Source organism: Trichosurus vulpecula, chromosome 1 (assembly GCF_011100635.1).
Source record: "Trichosurus vulpecula isolate mTriVul1 chromosome 1, mTriVul1.pri, whole genome shotgun sequence".
In the NCBI taxonomy this organism is placed as follows: domain Eukaryota; kingdom Metazoa; phylum Chordata; class Mammalia; order Diprotodontia; family Phalangeridae; genus Trichosurus; species Trichosurus vulpecula.
This window is the reverse complement of record NC_050573.1, coordinates 492,573,705-492,593,632: the sequence shown is the minus strand read 5'-3', so window position 1 is coordinate 492,593,632 and position 19,928 is coordinate 492,573,705. Positions and strand designations below refer to the sequence as shown.

The 19,928-nt window shown below is 35.5% G+C and overlaps 1 protein-coding gene and 1 non-coding gene across 5 annotated transcripts in view; both read right to left on the bottom strand.

Annotated features, from left to right (window-relative positions):
• MLLT3 (MLLT3 super elongation complex subunit) overlaps positions 1-19,928 on the bottom strand; it is a 297,894-nt gene that overhangs the window by 20,343 nt on the left and 257,623 nt on the right. For all 4 annotated transcript variants that reach the window (XM_036738103.1, XM_036738120.1, XM_036738112.1 and 1 more), the window contains 2 exons: positions 2,405-2,480; positions 503-635 (listed from right to left, as the gene is read on the bottom strand). In XM_036738103.1, the coding sequence (XP_036593998.1) occupies positions 503-635; positions 2,405-2,480 (209 nt within the window). The remainder of the gene's footprint in view (positions 1-502; positions 636-2,404; positions 2,481-19,928) is intronic.
• On the bottom strand, positions 14,655-14,763 carry LOC118835043. The gene has a single exon (XR_005009406.1). It is a non-coding gene; the product is annotated as a U6 spliceosomal RNA (small nuclear RNA).

Here is a 19,928-nt window from a genome sequence, read left to right as displayed (position 1 = left end):
CTTGCAGGCGGAATGACATCTTATGATATCAAATATGCTTAGGAATTTCAGTGTTAATGCACTAAGGAAGAAAGTTCTAGGAACACATACATGTCTGTGTATGCCCACAGACTAGATCTGCTGCACGACACATTTAAATTGATTATTGTATTTCCAATATCAAATATCCCCAATATCCTTGGGGCATAGAGAATATCCTAAGGAATAAAAGGCAATACATTCTACAGGAAAAAACCCTGAATTTTCTTCAGGGCTATAATGTCAATCACTGAGACATCCCACGTGTGGGTTTTCCCATTTAATGAAGATTAAGGTAAATGGTTTCCTGTAGATATATCACATGCGTAACATGGGATATTCATGTGCCAATTTAATGGTTACATTAAGCATCATTGCTCAGCTTTCTTTGAAATAAGATTTGCATTTCAATAATTTTGCTGTTGGTAGGTCCTCTTGAAAACTATCACCCAGTTCCTCCTCCCTGCCAAGAAAAGATGCTCACCTGCGACTCCGACTGCCTCCTCGGGTATTTATAGGTCTCTCCATTTCGGAGTCATTGTCATTCTCATCTGCCTCCTCTGATTCATCTTCATTGTCATCAGAATGCAGATCTTTCATTATAGACCTTAATGGACCTATGTAATGACAATAAACCATAGGGGCAAAACAGAGACAACTTAGGATTCACTGCATTATTAGGCAGAAGTGGTCAGAGGCGAGCTTAATAGAAGCTCACTGTAAACAGAGCAGAACTACTATTAAAAAGCATCACCAAGTTTGAGTAATATTGATAGTACCTCTGGAAAGGGACCACGCCAATTAATTACTGTTTGCACCACATACATTTGACTAAGTGTATGTTTATTTGAGAAGTCTATATTAAAGGAATTCAGTGCTGTCTCTTTTTCTTTTTCCTTCCTGAACCCAATTTACACCTAAAAAGATCTGCAGAGACCTATTAGTAAGCTGCGGTTATTCTCTTAGGTTAATCCACCCATTCAAAAGCAGAGTCTAATAAATCACTCTGGTTGTAACTTGTTCTAGGCAATGCAGCCTTTGTGTGGCCCTTTTTGATCTCTTTAGGTTCACCTCTTTAACTGTTTCCCTTTATTTCAAGGCCAATTTCAGGTCAAGCATGAACTTTAGTAAACTTCAGATTTTTAAGGTATTTTAAATTCCATGCTGCAAATGGTGAGCTCAGTCTTCATATTCATCTGAACAAGTGAAATAACTCTTTCTGCAACAATTTCATAAATATGGTTTTCCACTTTTCAAGTAATCTGATAAAAGGCCAGAGTGCATTTACAAAGATGAGCATGTCATTATTGAGAAAATTCAAGAAAGAATCTAGCTATATAACAAGCAAAGAAAAGTAACTTGACTCTAGGGCAGATCATATCTGAAAAGACAAAAAGAAAATCAGTAGGATACTAGCTTATCTTCCACTCAGAGTCAATAAATATGGGGAATAAGTTAAAAGTTGGATGAATACAAATGTGTAGAAGGCCCTTTGATTCTGGATTAGATGAATCGTAAGGCCTAATTTAAACTGAGGATTTTATTAGCTCAATTACAAAAGTTTGATCACTTTGCAATCAGAGATACAAAACACAAATCACTTTGCTTGTGTCCTGGGCTCTTTGGAATAGGAGCTTTGAATAGCTAAAATGATCTCCTATTAACTTTCTAGTTTACTCTTCCCTTCCTCTCCTTTACCCCCTAACCCGACCCCAGGAGGATTACCAACAATTTATTATCTTTCAAAACACAGAAACTCATCAGTAATGTTAACTGTGATCGAAAGATGGACATAAGATATTTTAAAGCAAATCACTCTTTGATACATCAATCTGATATGGTATGGTTTTTTTTTTCCACATAGACTACAGAAATGCACCTGTTTATTCAATACCCTACATTAAGTTTCTTGAATCTGAGTCCATTTACACTAAAACTTGATATATAATGATAAAGGAAAAATAACTAATTAGAATTAAATTCATATTCCTTACAGAATAAATTAGAGATATCTGCAGGTATCTGGCCAGTGTCTATAAAAGCTTAAATACATTTCTCTAAGAGCCAAAGTTTATGCTCCTACTACAAATTTAGTCTTTTGTATAATATTTTATTTGGGGTCAGCCTCACTGGAATCTTCTTATTCTTTTTTAAAATAAGAGTTTACAGTGTATGAATCCAAAAATTCAACTATATAATAACTACATCTTAGACATTAGAATTAAATTCATATAAACCACAAAGGAATAAAAGAAAATTTAATGGAAGCCAAATTATCATTCACTCTTATGAAATGATACTAGAAGAAAACCATAAAATCAAATAGTTAACAGCATTCCCTTTTTGCTTGTCTTTAGATTTAAAAATTCATAGTTGGTTTGGGTACCTTGTTGTCTGGACTGTGATGGTGTGAAGCTGGAGCTCGAGCTTGAACTTGAACTGGCTGGACTAGGTTGTTCAGACTTAAAAAAAAGATAGAAAGAGGAAACAAGTCAACAAACGTGTAAGTTTAAGTGACATAAACACTTAAGTAACACAATTTCTTATCATCTTTGTCTGCCAGGCTAAACAACTGGCACACACCACTCTGTGCTCCTGGTTTTTTAGTAGACCTTATTTTAATGAGATATAGAAAAACAAGGACATGGGCTTATGTATGAACAGACTTGCTTGTCCATATTTAACAACAGAAAAACCTGGTTTTAGGTTTGTTCCTCTTGTTCATCCTTGGTAAGATCTCTTGCTGAAGATCACCTTTATTACCCTATCAATTTACAGTGGTTAGTTCCACTCAATGGGTTAAAACATGGTGGTGATGAGGGCAAAGCCACAGGTAGGATCACAATGTGAGCCAGTTGGTTTCACTCAGTTCCAAAATCCAAAGACAGTGCCTGTAATCTTGACTTACAAATGTATAACTTTGGTCACAATGGGGCCAGATGGGCAGCATGGACAGGGTCACCACAAATCCTTTGCTTCTCTTAGAGTGAGTAGCACATCAACCAATAAACATTTATCAAGTTCCTACTATGTGCTAGGCACTATATTAAATGTTGGGGATACAAAAAGAGACAAAGGACAACCTCTGCCCTCAAGGAGCTTACAATCTATTTGGGGAGACAACATGCAAACAAGTATATATAAAGCAAGCTAATATACAGGATAAATAGGAAATAATTAACCAGGGGAAGGAATTAAGGAGGGTTGGAAAAGGCTTTCTGTAGAAGATGGAATTGCTAATCACACAGATCAAAATGCTAGCCAGAACTGAGGCTTTGACCTGTTCCATTTCCAACTTGGGCTGATTTGTTCCTCGTCAAGCAGCCTGGTGGTCCTATTCCTTCCCAGGAGCTCACGATGTTGTTGTTAGACTTATTATGGACAACCTGTCAGCTTTAACTTTATTGCAGCTCAGAATTCTAGAGTTCAAGCCATCCACCAGCAATGGGGATTACAGGCATGCTCTACAAAATTCTAACGTATCTGTTCTATAACCGAAAGTCTTAGGGAATTTTGTGGGGCATGGAGAATGTATGTAAGAAGAAGGAGATTCCATTTCTTGAAAGCTTCCCTGATCATCACAGCTAACATCTCTTCCTCTTTTGAACTTGTGTTAATATTTCTCATATGTAACACTAATTTTGAACTTTACAGGTACTGCCTTATATGATTGTTTTCTTCCTAATTAGAACATAAACACTTTAACAGTTTGAATCATGTCTGGTATGGCTTTGTACCTTTTCCCTCCTCCCCACCTCACCCCACTTGCTATGCACAGAACATTGTACAATGCATACAGCAAATATATATTAACTGACTACACAAAGGGAAGCAGATTATGTTTTCTTTGTATGGTCTTTGCTGGAAGCTTTATGAGACACTTTCGGAGTCTCTTGGTTAGGAATAGAATCAGAAAATATTTGTGGAGATAGGGATAAATAAATGGTCTGATGCAGTAAAAGTACCAAGATCCCCCTAAACTTGCACAGATAACAATTTTTAAAATCTCATTAAAAAGAATTTATTGCTACCCAAATATGATTATGCAAGTTCTTTCCCATCAATTCTTATAACTGTTGCAGTATATTTGTTCTTAATTCAAACTACTTAGCCTCCCAAAGTCCTTCCAGTTCTTTAATTCTGCCATTTATTCAACAAATATATATTAATAGTTTGTGAACAGATGATCTACTACTGTGCAAGACACATCCATTTCCCACTAAGCTGCGATGATCACTAAAAATGTCTGACAAAAATGATCACTTGTAGCATAGACGATGATTGCTTCACGTGGCAGTCAACATTTATTAGTCTTCTCCTACCCTTCAGAAATAAAGCCACATCCCATAGAAATCTATGTTGCCCCTCTACCCCTGCTGTCCCCCCACCAGATAGCTTGAGGAACAATTTTAATGCAGCTGAAACAAGTGTTTTTGTTTGTTTTTTTCCCAGTTCTTGATCCATCCTTAGGCTAGATAGGAAAAAATGTGCCAGAATCTTTGCAGGAATGGAACCAAAAAAACACACAAGTTCTAACAAGTAGAAGGGGGGTTTTCCTTTAATTTAAAAAAAATCATGATCTACACCAGGGCTGTCCAAAGTGCCACCTGCCTACAAGCATAGAAATTTACATAAATGCTTTAGTAAATGAAGCTGAGGTACCACAAAGCTCTCAGTAAAATGGCAAACCAAAATATATTGTCTATTGTTGCAATGAACACCTAAGGTTGGCCAGCCCTGATCTACACTACACAAACCCACACATCTCTATTGTCTTCCAGAAAAGAGGAATCTGTTTCTAAATATAGACGATTGTAATGTCTTTATTCTTGTGCAAAAAAAATGATATGCTTACAACATAGTGTAGCCACACTGTATATTACTGAACTGAGTAATGTTAGTAAGAACTGGCTGCAGATCCTCAATCCTGGAAACCCATTTTGTTCTTTTGTTTTCCAAGTTGTCACTTTCTTGCATGAAAAATTGATAGACCTGGAAACCAAAGCTCATGCAGCCAAATCCTAGGCTTCTGTTGGCAGGAGAGAGATTTTATTCCTCATGCTACCAAACCAATAGGCTTCATTTGAGTTTTTGGGAAGGACATCTTTCCAATTGTGTCCATTCCAATTTAGTCCAGCTGCAAAGCTAAGAGTAACATTGACAGTAACAGAAGGAGCCTTTTTGATACCACTCTGATTCCTTATATGCTATATATCCATATGTCTTTCAAGTACCCATGTCAGTACACAAGAACTCAATTAAGAGGCAGTCTTAAGGTTGGGTCAAACAAAGCTAATAATTATGTGATCCAAAGGATCTGAAAGTTCATCCATTTTAAATCTGTAGTACCCCAAAATCTCTATTTAAAAAAATAACAGAAATTATTTATTTTATTTCCCTCCCAATTTCATTGGTGAAAAAACTACAGGAAACTAATTAATAATACGCATAGTCAAACCAAATAAATTCCCCAAATAGCTGTCCATAATATTATACATGCTAAACATATCACTTTTTTGTAAATGATAGAATGCCTCATGATCCAGCCAATTGCAATCATGAATAATGACTGAAGTGGTAATGGCTTACTGCTTCAAGGTTGTTTGTTTTTACGCTATTATTGGATAAATTGTCCTGGTTCTGCTTATTTCATTCCTGATTAGTTTATAAAAGTCCTAAAAATTGTTCCTTTTTATAATATTGATTTCATAATATAAATTGTTCTGCTTCTGCTCCCATCATTCTTCTGCGCCAAAAAAAACTTTTATTGATACACCTTTTTTCCTTCATTGATAGATTAATATAATTACATTATGCACTAATCATGGTGTTAAAAACAAAAACAACTCATGGATAGGACTGTAGCTCAGTATGATTGATGGCAAAGCCCAATTCCCATCTTGTAAAGTTTGGAAAATGAGGCAAGGAGAGGTAATGATGAAAAGGCAGTGGAAAGGAATGCCAGAAATCAAGAGACTTGGGTTAATAAGAAACTTAGAGCTGGAAGAGAGATTATCTAGTTCACCCTCCTCCTTTTTATAGATAAAGAAACTGAGGCTCAGAAAGTGGCTCAATAATATGGCAGGCTCAAAATTCAAAACCAGGTCCTATGACTAAAAAGCCAATGCTATATAACAAAAAGACAGGAAGGCAGATGGGGGCAGCTAGGTGGCACAGTGAGTATAGCACCGGCCCTGGAGACAGGAGGACCTGAATTCAAATCCGAGCTCAGACACTTGACACATGTACTAGCTGTGTGACCTTGGACAAGTCACTTAACCCCAATTGCCCTGACAAAACAAAACAAAAAAAGACAGGAAGGTATAACCTAATTTGTTGTTGTTCAGTCATTTTGGGACTCTTTGTGACCCTATCTGGGGTTTTCTTGACAAAGAAACTGAAGTGGTGTGCCATTTCCCTCTCAAGCTCATTTTACAAATAAGGAAACTGAGGCAGAACTGACTTGCCCAGGGTCACACAGGTAGTGTCTGCTGCCATATGTGAACTTAATTCTTCCTGACTCCATGCTGGGTACTCTATCCACTGCACCACCTAGCTGTCAGCATAACTTAATAGGTTCAAATCAACCTTAGCTTTGACAACAAGCAAATCATTTGACCTCTTAGCACCTTGATTTCCTCACATATAAAGTTCGTAATATTGGTACTGCCTACCTCTCAGGGTAGAGAAAGCACTTTTAAAACATCAATTTTTTTTGGAAGAGAAAGCAAGTTAATGAAGGTCATGATTATATTGAACTGGGAGTCAGGGGGAAAAGACATGCTGGGATGAACTCAGCAAAGACTTATCAAGAATAGTCACATCCTAGTATGGGTGTAGTTGATAGAGTTGACTCTGAGGCCAGAAGTTCTGCCTGTGACATGTGTTGAAGTTCTGCCTGTGACATAACGGTTATGTAACCTGAGGCAAGTCACTTAACCTCTCGCCTTGGTACTGCAGGAAAGAAACAAGCCGCCACGAAATGGTAAATTATGAACCTGAAAGAGCTTCTGAAATCATTATACTCATAAACCACAAACTTAGATTGTCCTTTATCCCCTTTCTCCCAAGCTAGAGAGTTTGGTGAGCATCTATGTCCCCTACATCTTACCTCCTACTATACCTATTCTACACACTAAGTCAGATGCCACCTCTGCAACCGGTTAGACTTGGGTGCAGAGAGTTTTGGGCAGCACTGTAGTTATAGAATCACAAACATTTAGCCAGTCTGACTTGAACTGGTAACTTCTAGCAGTAGTCTGCTACAAGTATTAAGAAGGACTATAGTTATGGAATCACAAAAATTTTAGCTTCAGGCCACAATCCAACTGAACTGGTGACTTCCAGCAATAGTCTATTAAAGTGTACCTTGACAGATCAGGATTATTATTATCACCATCATCAATAAACATTTATTAAACAAATCTTAAATAATGATATGCTGAGGCTTTTACAATATTAGCTTAATCCAAGCCCACATTGAATAATGACCAATAGTAACTGAGGCAGGACTAAATGTGTAAATTGCATTTCTGCCATTATCTAACTGGAAAATTTCTAGATTCCACAGTTCAAATGATATACAAATGTACTTTAAGCAAAACTAATGAGTTCTAAATTCATACTTATATTAAAAGGACTGGTTGTTTTCTCTATAGAAGTGTTCTTTCCTTTAGGAAAGTATTCACTGTAAACTTTCTTTGAACAGAAAGCTTTTTTAGGGCATTCAAGACATGATTTGCCTTACAAAAATTCAGTAACAGATTTGATGTGTGAAATAGAAACAATGAATTATAAATAGCTTATTAAAACTTGAAATAAGACACAGATTATTTTCTCCTTTGCAGTCTCCAAACACACTTAGAAAAAAACAGTCTTGGTGCTGCCATAACAAGATTATCTGTTAGGCAAGTTACCCTCTCCAAGCATCAACTTCCCCATTTAATTCATTTCAAATCAACAAGCAATTATTAAATGTCTACTGTATGCAAAGCAAACCTTTGCTTACAAAATAGAGATGAAAATATTCACAGTAAGGCAGTGTAGTAAGCTGACCTTGAAGCCTAAAAGTCCCACTTCTGACACATGCTAGTTATATAAACCTGGCCTAATCACTTCACCTCTTAGTGCTCTGGACCAGTGATCCTCAAAGTGTGGTCTGAGGACACTGGGGATTCATAGTAACCTTTCGGGGAGTCCATGGGGTCAAAACCATTTTCATAATAATACCAAGATATTATTTGCCTAATAAAATATTACTTCCTTTTCCCACTACACATCTGTGTGAGGCCAGATATCCTTCACATTTGCAACAAACTGAATTTAGAAGAAGATGAGAGTCCAACTATCTATCTCCTATTAAGCTACACATTAAAGAGATTTGCAAAAATATGTAAAACTAACTCATCTCACTAATTTTTTATTTTGGAAAATATAGCTATTTTACATAAAAATATTACTTATGCTAATATGTAATGAATTTATTACTGTTCATTAAATATTTTAAAATGTTATCAGTTTTGATCAATAATATAGCAAATGTAGATAGTAACAAAAACTCTTTGGGGTCCTCAGTTTTTAAGAGCATAAAGAGGTCAGTTTTAAAGTGTATAAAAGAGTACTAAGACCAAAAAGCTTGAGAACTGCTGCTCTAGACAAGCAGAGATAGTGTTGACCTGTAACTCCTCCAAGGAGTTTGCTTACCTGGGAGTTCTCTACACCTATGAAATTTCATGTCTCCTGTCTATCTCCTAATAATATTCATAACCTCATAACAATAGTAAAGTTAGGAAGAAACCACTCTGATACCTGAAAAGAGCTACATAAATATGAACTGCTATTATTATTTCATTGGGAAAAAAGGAAGCCTAACTCCCATAAAGAAAATGGATAAGCATTTAATACTTAAATCTCTTAATTTTTCTTTCTTTACAGAATATCCAGAAAGGGCAGCAAATTGGTCTAGTTCTGGGATGGGAATGATTCAAGGAATAAGATACCCTAATTTTCAGCATGTCTGAATTTATTTTCTCTTCAGTTTTTATCATGATTGAAGATTTGAGATACATTAGTCAGGGGAACATTTTATTAGTCAGTGTAACATAGTCTATCCATGAGTAATTACATCATTCCATGGTTTCATTACTTTTTTTCCCTTAATTTAGAATATGCAAAAGAACAGAACCACCAAAGATGATTAATGAGGTTTGGGTTATAATTAAAAGTGCCTTCAAACTCTTTCTGTGATATATTTATATAGTTAATGGAAGAAAACATGAACTTAACCTTAAATGCGGATGGATTAAATTTCCTACTCAAAGAGAAATAGATAACAAAAACCAAGGAGAGATTTAAATTTTTTTCTCCCAGAATTGGAAATCCAATTTTAAAAAAAAGATGACATAAAATGCAGAGATGAATGAATTGTAACATAAATTAGATTTGACTGACCTATCGCAATTTTGGCATGGGAATGCTAAAGTATTTACATATTTATCAGGATACCAAGTTACTTACTTTTGTAAAACTGATCATGAGTTCATAAAATAATCATATGGACAATATACAATAAAAGTAGTAATGAATGGAGTAAAGATTAACAAAAAATGAAAAGCTAAATGGAGCCTAAGTAACAATATTCTGAATAAAAACAAATCAGAGAAATGAAAAAGGTCATATTAAGTTATATAATTTACATAAATATATACAAATTAAAAATATAATATATTAATAATAGATTAATTAAAATTAAATTTAAATCTATTTAAATTTTTTAATGAAATAATAAAATATAAATAATATAAATATAAAACATAATATATGTTATATATAAAATATTCAAATTATGCAACATACATAATTGTAAAAATGAAACAACATAACAAAGCTTATGGGAAAATGTGCTACCTGAAAACTTATTATATTAATAAAATAGAAAAAGAGGGGACCAAAGAAATTATCATGTAATTTGAAAGATGAGAAATCAAACAAATTAGTAGCCCCTAAAGAAGTAGAAATGAAGGAATTCTGAAAATTAGAGAACTCAAAAATAAAGACGTAAAACTCACAAACCAGACCAAATGCTGTTTTTCAAATTAAAATATTAACAAAAGTTTTAAATCTTAGTAAATCTGATCAGGAATGAGAAGAAAATCTAATTACCAAATTAAGAAAATTAAACACATAAAACTCTCAAATTATACAATTATATGCCAACCAAATGGACTTCAAAAGAAAACTAATGAGTATCTACAAATAATAAAATAACCAAATGAACAAAAAAGGAAAGATATCTTAAACAACTTTATTTCTCGGGAGTAGGGTAAGAAGGTGGAAGGAAGCAATGTGAATTACCAGAAGAATTTACAAGGGAATCCTATCAAACTTTTAAAAATGGATTAATGCCTATGTTACAAAAAATATTTCTTAAAAGAAAAATAGATAAAAGCCACTCTACTGATCTCTGTTTGTGGCAAGTATGGTCCTGTTATCCAAATATGGGGGGTGGGGGGAGAGAGAAAAGGAGAGAGAGAGAGAGACAGAGAGAGAGACAGAGAGATAGAGAGATGGAGACACAGAGAGAGAGAGAGACAGAGAGAGAGAAAGGAGGAGAGAGAGAGAGAGAGAGAGAGACAGAGACATAGAAACAAAGACAGAGAGAGACAGAGAGAAGCCAGAGAAAAATTACTGTATGACAATATAAAGCAGTAGTGTATAAAATAAATCCATGAGTATCATTAGCATTGTATATAATACTAACCAAAAATGAAGAAACTAAAATAAGATAATCCACTCAAAATAACTACAAAATAAGATATCCTAGAATAATAATACCTAACATTTATATAGTGCTTACAATGTGCCAGAAACTGTGTTAAGCTCTACAATTATTATGTCATTTGATCCTCACAATAACTTTGAGAAGCAGGTGTTGTTATTATTATTATTCCCATTTTACAGATGAGGAAACTGAGGCAGACAGAGGTTAAGTAACTAAAAGAGTGAATATGAAAATAGATATTATTCAATAAAAGGACAGGGTCCTAATTAAGTTAAAAAACTACAAAATAATAATTTAGGTAAGTTTAACTGATTCAAGGTAATGGCAAGAGCAGGCTAAGAGATACAAAGTACTTGACTTGGGTCATTACACTGTAATTACATAGCATTCAAAATTATTTTATGCTTATTTATATGTATTAAACATTGGTAGTCATATGTAAGATTTTCCTAATTATGTTTATTTCAATCAATCAAAAACCATTTATTAAGCAGCTACTGCTAGCACCAGGCATTATGCTAAACACGGGGAGACAAAGGCAGTCTCTGCCTTTAAGAAGCTTATGAACTAATGGGGGAAAATTTCAATATTCAAAAATTCAAAATTTCAAGTTGAATCAGTTCATATAAGTCTTCACAAGCCTCTCTGCCTTCATAGTTATCATTTCTTATGACACAGTAATACTACATTATATCCCCACATGATGATTTCTTTGGCTGTTCCCCAATCAATGGGTTTCTGCTTTGGTTCTCAGACCTCCTTGTGTATTGCCAGGAAAAGTGACAAGTATTTATACTTTGGGGTATAAGCCTAGCCTCTGGGCATAATTCTAAATTGCCTTACAGAATGGCTGGACCAATTCACAGCTCTATCAACATCCATGTGTCCCTCCAACCTAGACTAGTCCCAGTCTTTTGTCATTTTTGTGAATTTGATGGATATGAGATGGAACCTCAAAGTTTTTTTTTTTAATTATATGGCTCTTAATAGTAGTAATTTGGCCTAATCTTTCATATGGTTATTAATAGTTTGTAGCTGTTTCCTTTGAATAATGGTGATTCCGTAGGGAAGTGGCCCTCCCAACCATGATGACAGTGCTATGGACAATGTGGAATTAAGAATCAGACCTTGCAAGTCAAATTCCAACTCTGCTACTTGATAGCGGTATGACTTAAGCCATTAACTTAAGTTTCTTTGGACCTCAGTTCCCTCATGTATAAAATTAAGGCATTGAGCTAGATGACCTCTCAGGTCCATTCTAGGTCTAACTCTATGATCCTAATACCTTCTAGACTTTCAGATTCTATCATTCATAGATTAATTTTTTCTTTACACTTTTTCCCTTTTGATTATGTTTTTTAAAATGGTGGGAAGGGAGGAGGAGATGTGAAGCAGGGGTTCCTAGCAGAGAATTTATAACCATAACACCTCCTAGAATAGAACTGAAAAAAATCCATATGTTCCTTGATTCTATCACCCCAGGAATGAACTGTCACAAGAGCTGTTCCCCTCACATCCAAACAACACTCCAGTTATCAGAAGTAATGCGTTCTGTTGTCAGGATGACTACTATTCAGTAACTGGTGAAATTACCCATTGGTATACAATGCAGAGCCTGAAATAACTCCAGATGATTTGTATTCCTAACATAGAAAAGGAATGCAGTGGAGTTTTCAAAACGTTCTAAAATTGATAACTAAAAAATAAATTACCTACAATTATGTTTCTCATTTATAGATAATGAAATTGGATTTGGGAAATCAAAATAATTTGTGAGCAACATCTGCTGAAAAGATTACTTGCCGAGACAGAACAGCCTGTCAAGAAGGTTAATGTTAACATTTCTGCAGCTTTCTATTCTCCAATCAATTTTGGGGGGTGGGGGGGGGTGGAGGGGGGTGGCGGCAGTAGGTCTTCTTTCCTCTCTTGGTTCTGATCCTTACTTCTAGAGTCCAAAGCTTTTCCCCTAACCCAACCAATATTGTTAGCTTCCTTTGGTGTATCTGCCCTTATTAGAATCTAAGTACCTTGAGGGCAGGGAATATCTTTTTGCTTTTACTGGTATCCCTAATACAGAGCCAGGTACACAGTACACAGTACACATTGCTTAATAAATGCTTGTTTCCTGTAATCTGTGCTAAACTTTTATGTCAATGGCAATAAATCATTTCTTCACAAGCCATAACTTTCATAATTAAAATAATCTAAAAATCTTATCATACACATAAGTGGTCCATGTATTGTCCTCTCGTCATAATTAGCAATGACAGATTTGTTCTCTTCCTATCAAGCATTACATCATAATCATTTCAAATCCTGAGATGATCTGTAAGCAATAGATGTAGATATGAACATGGATAAGAAAAGATATACATATAGATGCCGAACTGAATTAGAAAAAGCTCTAAAATAATTGTCCAAATTATTACAGTCATGATTTTAAGAATTCAAAGTGTATTTTTACTAAGAACTACAAAAAGATTGTCTTTACTATCCCAATATTCGATTTGGAAAATGGAATTGGCTCTGTTATAGTGAATACTGTTCAAAATTGGCTAGGACTTGGATTTTGCTCCTCATGCTTGCAATCAAGAGTTTAATATCCAAGCTATTCCTTTTAACAGAATTGGAGCACCAAATAATGGATTCAAATCAAACTTGATTTAAAAGCAAATGAAAGATGCTGGTCTTTCCAAAGTGAAAATTCTCTTCACTGGTTGCTGTTTGGGTGGGTTTCCCTTCTTTTTACAGTGCCCATTTTAATCAGGGACCATTGAAAACCATGCATTAAATAAGGAGCCTGGTTTAAATGAGCTATTCTGTAGGAAATGTCTCCTGAAAATATTAGCTTTCTAGATTTATCATCTATCTCCATTCTGACTATATAAAATTTTTTTTAAGGAAGGGGGCGGGGGGGGGGGGTCTCCCATACACATGCCCTGAAGAAATGAACAAGAACTTAAAGAGCAAAATGTCTAAAACCTAACATGCTTTTAAAAATCAGAGGATGACAATGTGACCTGCCCTCAATTTTAATCCCACAAGATGTGCTATTAAAAAAAGTCTTCCCTATAATAAATACTTAGATTTCCATTAAGAATAATAATTTGTTTTTAAAAAGTCATGCTTGCAAGGTCCTAAATAAACCTGCATTTTCACGCACTCAATCTTATATGAGCCCAACAGTTGCTTTTCTCCATAAATCAATCCATTGTTGCCCTTCAGAATGAGAAGGCAGATTTATAGCCTTTTACCCCTTTTTCTCACAATCAAAAAGATGCCTATTTGGGTAACAGAATGTTTCTCTTCTTCAAGAGTGTTTGGGATTAGGTGGTGGGGGGCAAGGGCCTTTAACATCTGCTCTCTTCAAGTGAATGACACCTCTAGTTCTCACAGTTGGGAAATTGAAAAGCAAATAGCCATCAATAGATATAATTTTCCAACCTCAAGAGTTAAGACTATACCACGCTAGAGCACCCTCACTTTCACTTTTGGTATTCAAAAGTTCTGTCTTTAGATCCCCAACATTCAAAAGTAAAAATTCACCTATTTTTAGGGAGGAAAATAATTAGAATGGAAATTCTAAAAAACTAAAAATTAATTTGAGTAATTTGAACATAAAACAAAGACCACCCTTGGCACCAACACCTCAAATTTTCCTAATCCTGAAAATATATTTAAATTACAGGTGGTCAAGACCAAAACATTTTTTCTGATCTCTTCAGTTTTTTTGTAGCAACAAAACAATAAGTTCTGTTTATAGCAAAAGTGCTGGTAAGCTTTTATTTACTTCTATTTTGAAAAATTATTAACATATTGTTTTTATATCACCTAGATTTCCTCTTGTATCCTTCACAAAAAAGTGGAACACTTCATTAATTTGCATATCAATTTTAATGCAGAGGCCAGGCTAATCTTCTCAATATTGTTTCAATTGGTAGTAGAAGTGCTGCAGAAATGAGCACACTTTTATGTACGCCCCCCCCAAAAAAACCCTTTGGAAAAATATTAAATTTATAGATTTTATGCCTTGATTTTGAATAAAAGCATTTTATTTTAATCATCCAATTCCTGATTATGTAGATAATAAATACTTGTATGGGGAAACCTGCAAGTTTTTGTATTAATAAAGTCATTTATGGGTACCTGTATGTGTATAAATATTATAGGAAATTATGATTTAAAAAACCTCGGCCAAACTCTAATGCTAATCAGCCACAATTTTTGAAAGACAAGCTACTTTTAAAAAGGCATCAGATGTACAAGAAGACACTGAGGATTATTTTTTTCAGAGTCACTAAAAAATAAAGGACACAGGTACAGCTTAGGGAAAAAAAAATCTAAAAGCTCTTTCAAAAGACTAAATTGGGCCCTACATCTATGAATATGGAATAGTGCCTGCTGGGCTAACACTTCTTGTTACCAGAGGCTATCTTTTGTCACTTAAGCAAAGCTTTCTGACAGTTTTACAGGCTGTTATCCCAAGGACTTTGGTATTTATGGCCTTTATTCACTTGGGCTTTCTGCTCTTATCTGCTGGTTACTAATCACTAAATAGATTTTTTTATGGGTCTGAAATTAGCTCAAAGGATGTCCTTCAACAATGGCAACTCAGGACAGAACCAGCTAAAGGTCTTCTCCTATGTCCCTTCCCAGTTACCCTCAATTTTCTCTTCATGCAGATGAGTCAAGACAAGTTCAGATCCAAACTACTAAATTAGGAAAATGCCATATGCAATCTGCAGCATTCTCACATGATCGTTTCTCAGCTGAATGTTCAGTGTAGATATGAAACGTCAATATCTCTAGGCCGATGTAAGGCCATAAATGTGGTTGACTTCCACCAGAACCACAACTCAAAACAAGCTCCCCAGTTTAATTATATCAAACAACAATTAAGCATCTAACCTAGGTGCTAAACCCTGTGATTGATGACAAGGTTAAAAATAAGAAAATGAGACAGTTTCTGCTCTTGAGGAGCTTACCTGGTAAGGGGAAAGCTGAGATAAGGAAATATAGCATGTATACAAAATAAACACAGATGTATGCTTTGGTGTACAAGGTGGGGAGGAAAGGGAAAGTATCAGGAAAGGCCTCTTTGAGGGAGGTGACAATTGAAATACTTCTCGATGGGAGCTAAGAGAAAAGGGAGAGAATGGGGGGGCGGGGGTGGCGGCGGGGTAACCTATACAAAGGAACGAAGGCAAGAAAGAGATAGAATATTTTGCACACCCAAAAAATGCCAGGTAAGCAAGCTGATCAGACAATCAATAAGATTTATTAAGTGCCTGCTGTGTACCAGGTAATATACTACGTGCTGGGGAGTTAGCTGCCAGTGTGGCTAGAAACTTCAATGCCTGATAACAGTAACTGATAAACAACCTGGAATTAGGGCGGAGCCACACAGTGAAGGATTTAGATTTTAGCAGTGGTGGGGCTTTTAAACAAACCAGGGTCACATAGCTAGCAAGTGTCTGAGGACAGATTTAAACTCAGGAAGAAAAGTCTTCTTGACTCCAGGCCCAGCACTCCATCCACTGTGCCACACTTAACTGATGATATTTACCATATCAGAAATTAAAACAATTATTATCATGAAAATAGTTTTGAACTTGGAGACCCATTGAAAGTAACTCAGAGAGGGAATCCCCCTAGAGTCCCCAGACCACACTGTGAGAACTGCTGCTTTGAAGAATATAATTTTTGTTATTTCTACTTTCAAATTCCTTGCTTAGCAAAAACCTGCTATTTTCTAATACCCATTTAGAATAAAATGACAGAAAATGAAGTTATCTGTTAAAAAAATTTTTTAAATGATTCATTCTTTTTCCTAACTGTATTTTACCTAAATACAAGTTCACATTCACACAGTAATTGATGATACCAGAGGCACTTGATTCATAACAACCCTGTGAAGTAAATAGACCAAGGTTTAATAAATGACAAAGCAGGTTCAGACCAGTGAACTGATTTGAAAGTCACAGGATAATAAGTGTCAGCTAGCTCCAAAACTGCAACCCAAGTCTTCCTGATCCTTACATTCAATGCTCTTTTCCCACCACACCAGCTTGGACTCATTCCATACCATGTGATGTAAGAGATCATGTCTTCTGGTGCTCAGCCTCTGCAGGCAAGCAGTCTTTGAGTAAGGTGCTGCACCTAAGAAATGAAAATACTAAGGGCTTTAGAAAGCTAATTGCTCAAGGAAGTACAATTTCCTTGAGATGCAGTAGGTTGAAAGAAGCAGAAAAATTACAAACTTTTCAGTAAATCTTCCTGTAAGCTAAGTAAACTATCTAGTGATTCCCAGAGTGATTCGGTGAGCACTAATGATTTCAGTCTACAAAGTTGGCAATTAATAAATGGCACGACAATATATTAAATGATATGATCCTGGCCAGAAGGGCAGCTAGGTGGCCCAGTGGACAGAGTTCTAGGCCTCGAGTCAAGAAGACTCATCTTTCTGTTCAAATCTGGCCTCAAACACTTACTAGTTGTGTGACCCTGAGCAAGTCACTTTATCCTATTTGCCTCAGTTTCCTCATCTGTCAAATAAGCTGGAGAAGGAAATGGCAAAGCACTCTAGTATCTTTTTCAAAGAAAACCCCAAATGGGGTTATGAAGAGTCAGACATGACTGAAAAAAGACTGAACGACAACAAAACCGAGCCAGAAGGGGACAAATTGTTATTCCTGAGATTCTACTTCCTCTTGTGTTATAACTGAACATAAAAACATATAAGGAAATACTGATTTCTTATTAATTCCTAAAGTTTCAAGGGTAATGACAACCAACCTATTTTATAACAGAAAGGGACCCTTGTATTTTACTATGAATAGCTTAAACCTTTAACTGCATCCCCACATGCTTTGATGTTACAATTTTAACGATAATTTCAAAAGTCTGACTACATATCACATATATATATACGGGTTCATTACCTTACAAAATGTGCTTTAAACATCTACATGGGAAATTCTTTGTGAGTTTAACAGGGGGCGGGGAGGGGTGGTGCTTTTTGACTCACCACAATAGCTGTTTCAAACTTTTTCATCATTTCTCAAGTCACCCATGGGACCCCTAACATCAAAAGCCAAGGATCTTGTTTTATCATTCACCAAAAAAAATTGAGGCCATTCACAAAGTGGTCCCTGTCCTCCCTTCTCTGCCATCTCACATCACTCGGACATCTTCCCCTATTACCTCTGCCTTTACCCACCTCAAAGTGGCCCATTTTGCCAAGAAAAGCCTGTGCACATATACACACTATGCTATTTCCACTCTTCTCCATGATTGTGCTCCATCATCCCAACTCTCACTATTCTTACCAAATTAGTCAGAAATTGTCAGAAAAGGAAAATGGTGTAATTTCATAACTTTTTTCAATTTTACTGGCCAAGTATAAGAACTTGCTCAATACTTGCTGAAAAATACTTCTTAATATTTTACATTTTTGTTTTATGCTTAAATATCTTACTTTCAAACCCTAGCACTATCTGTAATTCTATGAGTCACTTCAATTTCTTTAGAAAGTAGGTTGGGCATAAAACTTATATAAAACATATTAAGTATTTTATAGCCTATAAAAATAATTCACAAACGCCTGTTTTTAATAGAAAACAGAAGAGCTCTGAAGAAAATGGCAGTGCCATAGGGGGCACGGCTGTCAGAGTCAAGGGCAGGGGTGGGGAACTTGCAGCCACGAGGCCTCATGTGGCCCTCTCAGTCCTCAAGTGCAGCCCTTTGACTGAATCCAAACTTCGAAAAACAAAAATTTAGTTGTGCGAAGTTTGGATTCAGTCAAAGGGCTGCACTTGAGGACTTAGAGGGCCACATGTGGCCTCAAGGCTGCTGGTTCCCCAACCCTGGCAAGGGTTATAAAGATCAATCACTCTAGAAGAGAGTAAAGTAGGCTTTAACCACATGTATATTTAAATTAGGCTGAAAGTTTAAATGACAGAAAACACATGCTCATGACTTTCCCATTGTTAATTCATCCAAACACACTGGCTAATAAAAAGCAAACTTCATCCCTGACGAGTCTTTTTAAACCATGTGTCCATTTAACATTAGATGTGTGGTAAGCTTACATTTTGACAGAATACATGTCAAATAGGTTATGGTCTCTTGAAGCATCTCTGAACTTTTAAATTACATTAACACTCTACAAAAAGATATATATTTCTCAAAGACAGGCCTGATTTTTGGCCTCTGTAAATTAACTGTATTTAGTCTATGTGTTATTTTAAGCTACAAGTAAAAACTGTCTTAAACAATAGCACCTAAAAGTCTTAGGAGTTCTTTGCTGGACAAATATTTTAGTGCTTTGATCCAGACTATAATATGAATTAATAATGAATCAAATAGGAAAAATGATAACTAAGCAAATAAAAGGAGACAAAACAATGTTAGTAAATATACTTTCCCATTCAAATGAAGCAGAGTTAAAAGTACCAAAACATAAACAGATTATTTTAAACTAGAAACAGTTCACACTCATATTTAGCAGCTGCCCAATTCAATCAGACAAATATTTACTAATAACTGAATTTTACATAGTATATTTATGATCTGCAAAACACTTTAGACATTACCCCATTTGTTTCCCACAACAACTCTACGAATTGTATTACACTTATTTAACAACTAGAAAGGCTAAGACTATGATCACAAGGTTAATGAGTATCAGAGGTAGGATTTGAACTTGGTTCCTTTTTTACTTTAAATCTACTGCAAGCATCTCTGGATCCCTGACTACATCACATTATTTCTCTACTGAGTCCTTGGTGTATGCAGAGGACTGAGCTAGATACTAGGAGAAGTATTGCTATTGTTGTTACGCAAAAAAGGATATGGGAGAAAAAACATTAGCCTGAGAGTAGAAGACCTAGTTTCAAATTTGAAATTTATGTTAAGTACTTATGAACTAAAACACAGTCCCTGACCTTATATGGAGGTAAAATTTGGGAGAGGGATATGAGAAGTACATAAATTTGTTTTTGTTTTTCAGTTGTGTCCAATTCTATGTGACTCCATCTGGGGGCAAAGATCCTGGAATGGTTTGCCATTTCCTACTCTAGCTCATTTTACAGATGAAGAAACTGAGGCAAACAGGGTAAAGTGACTTGCC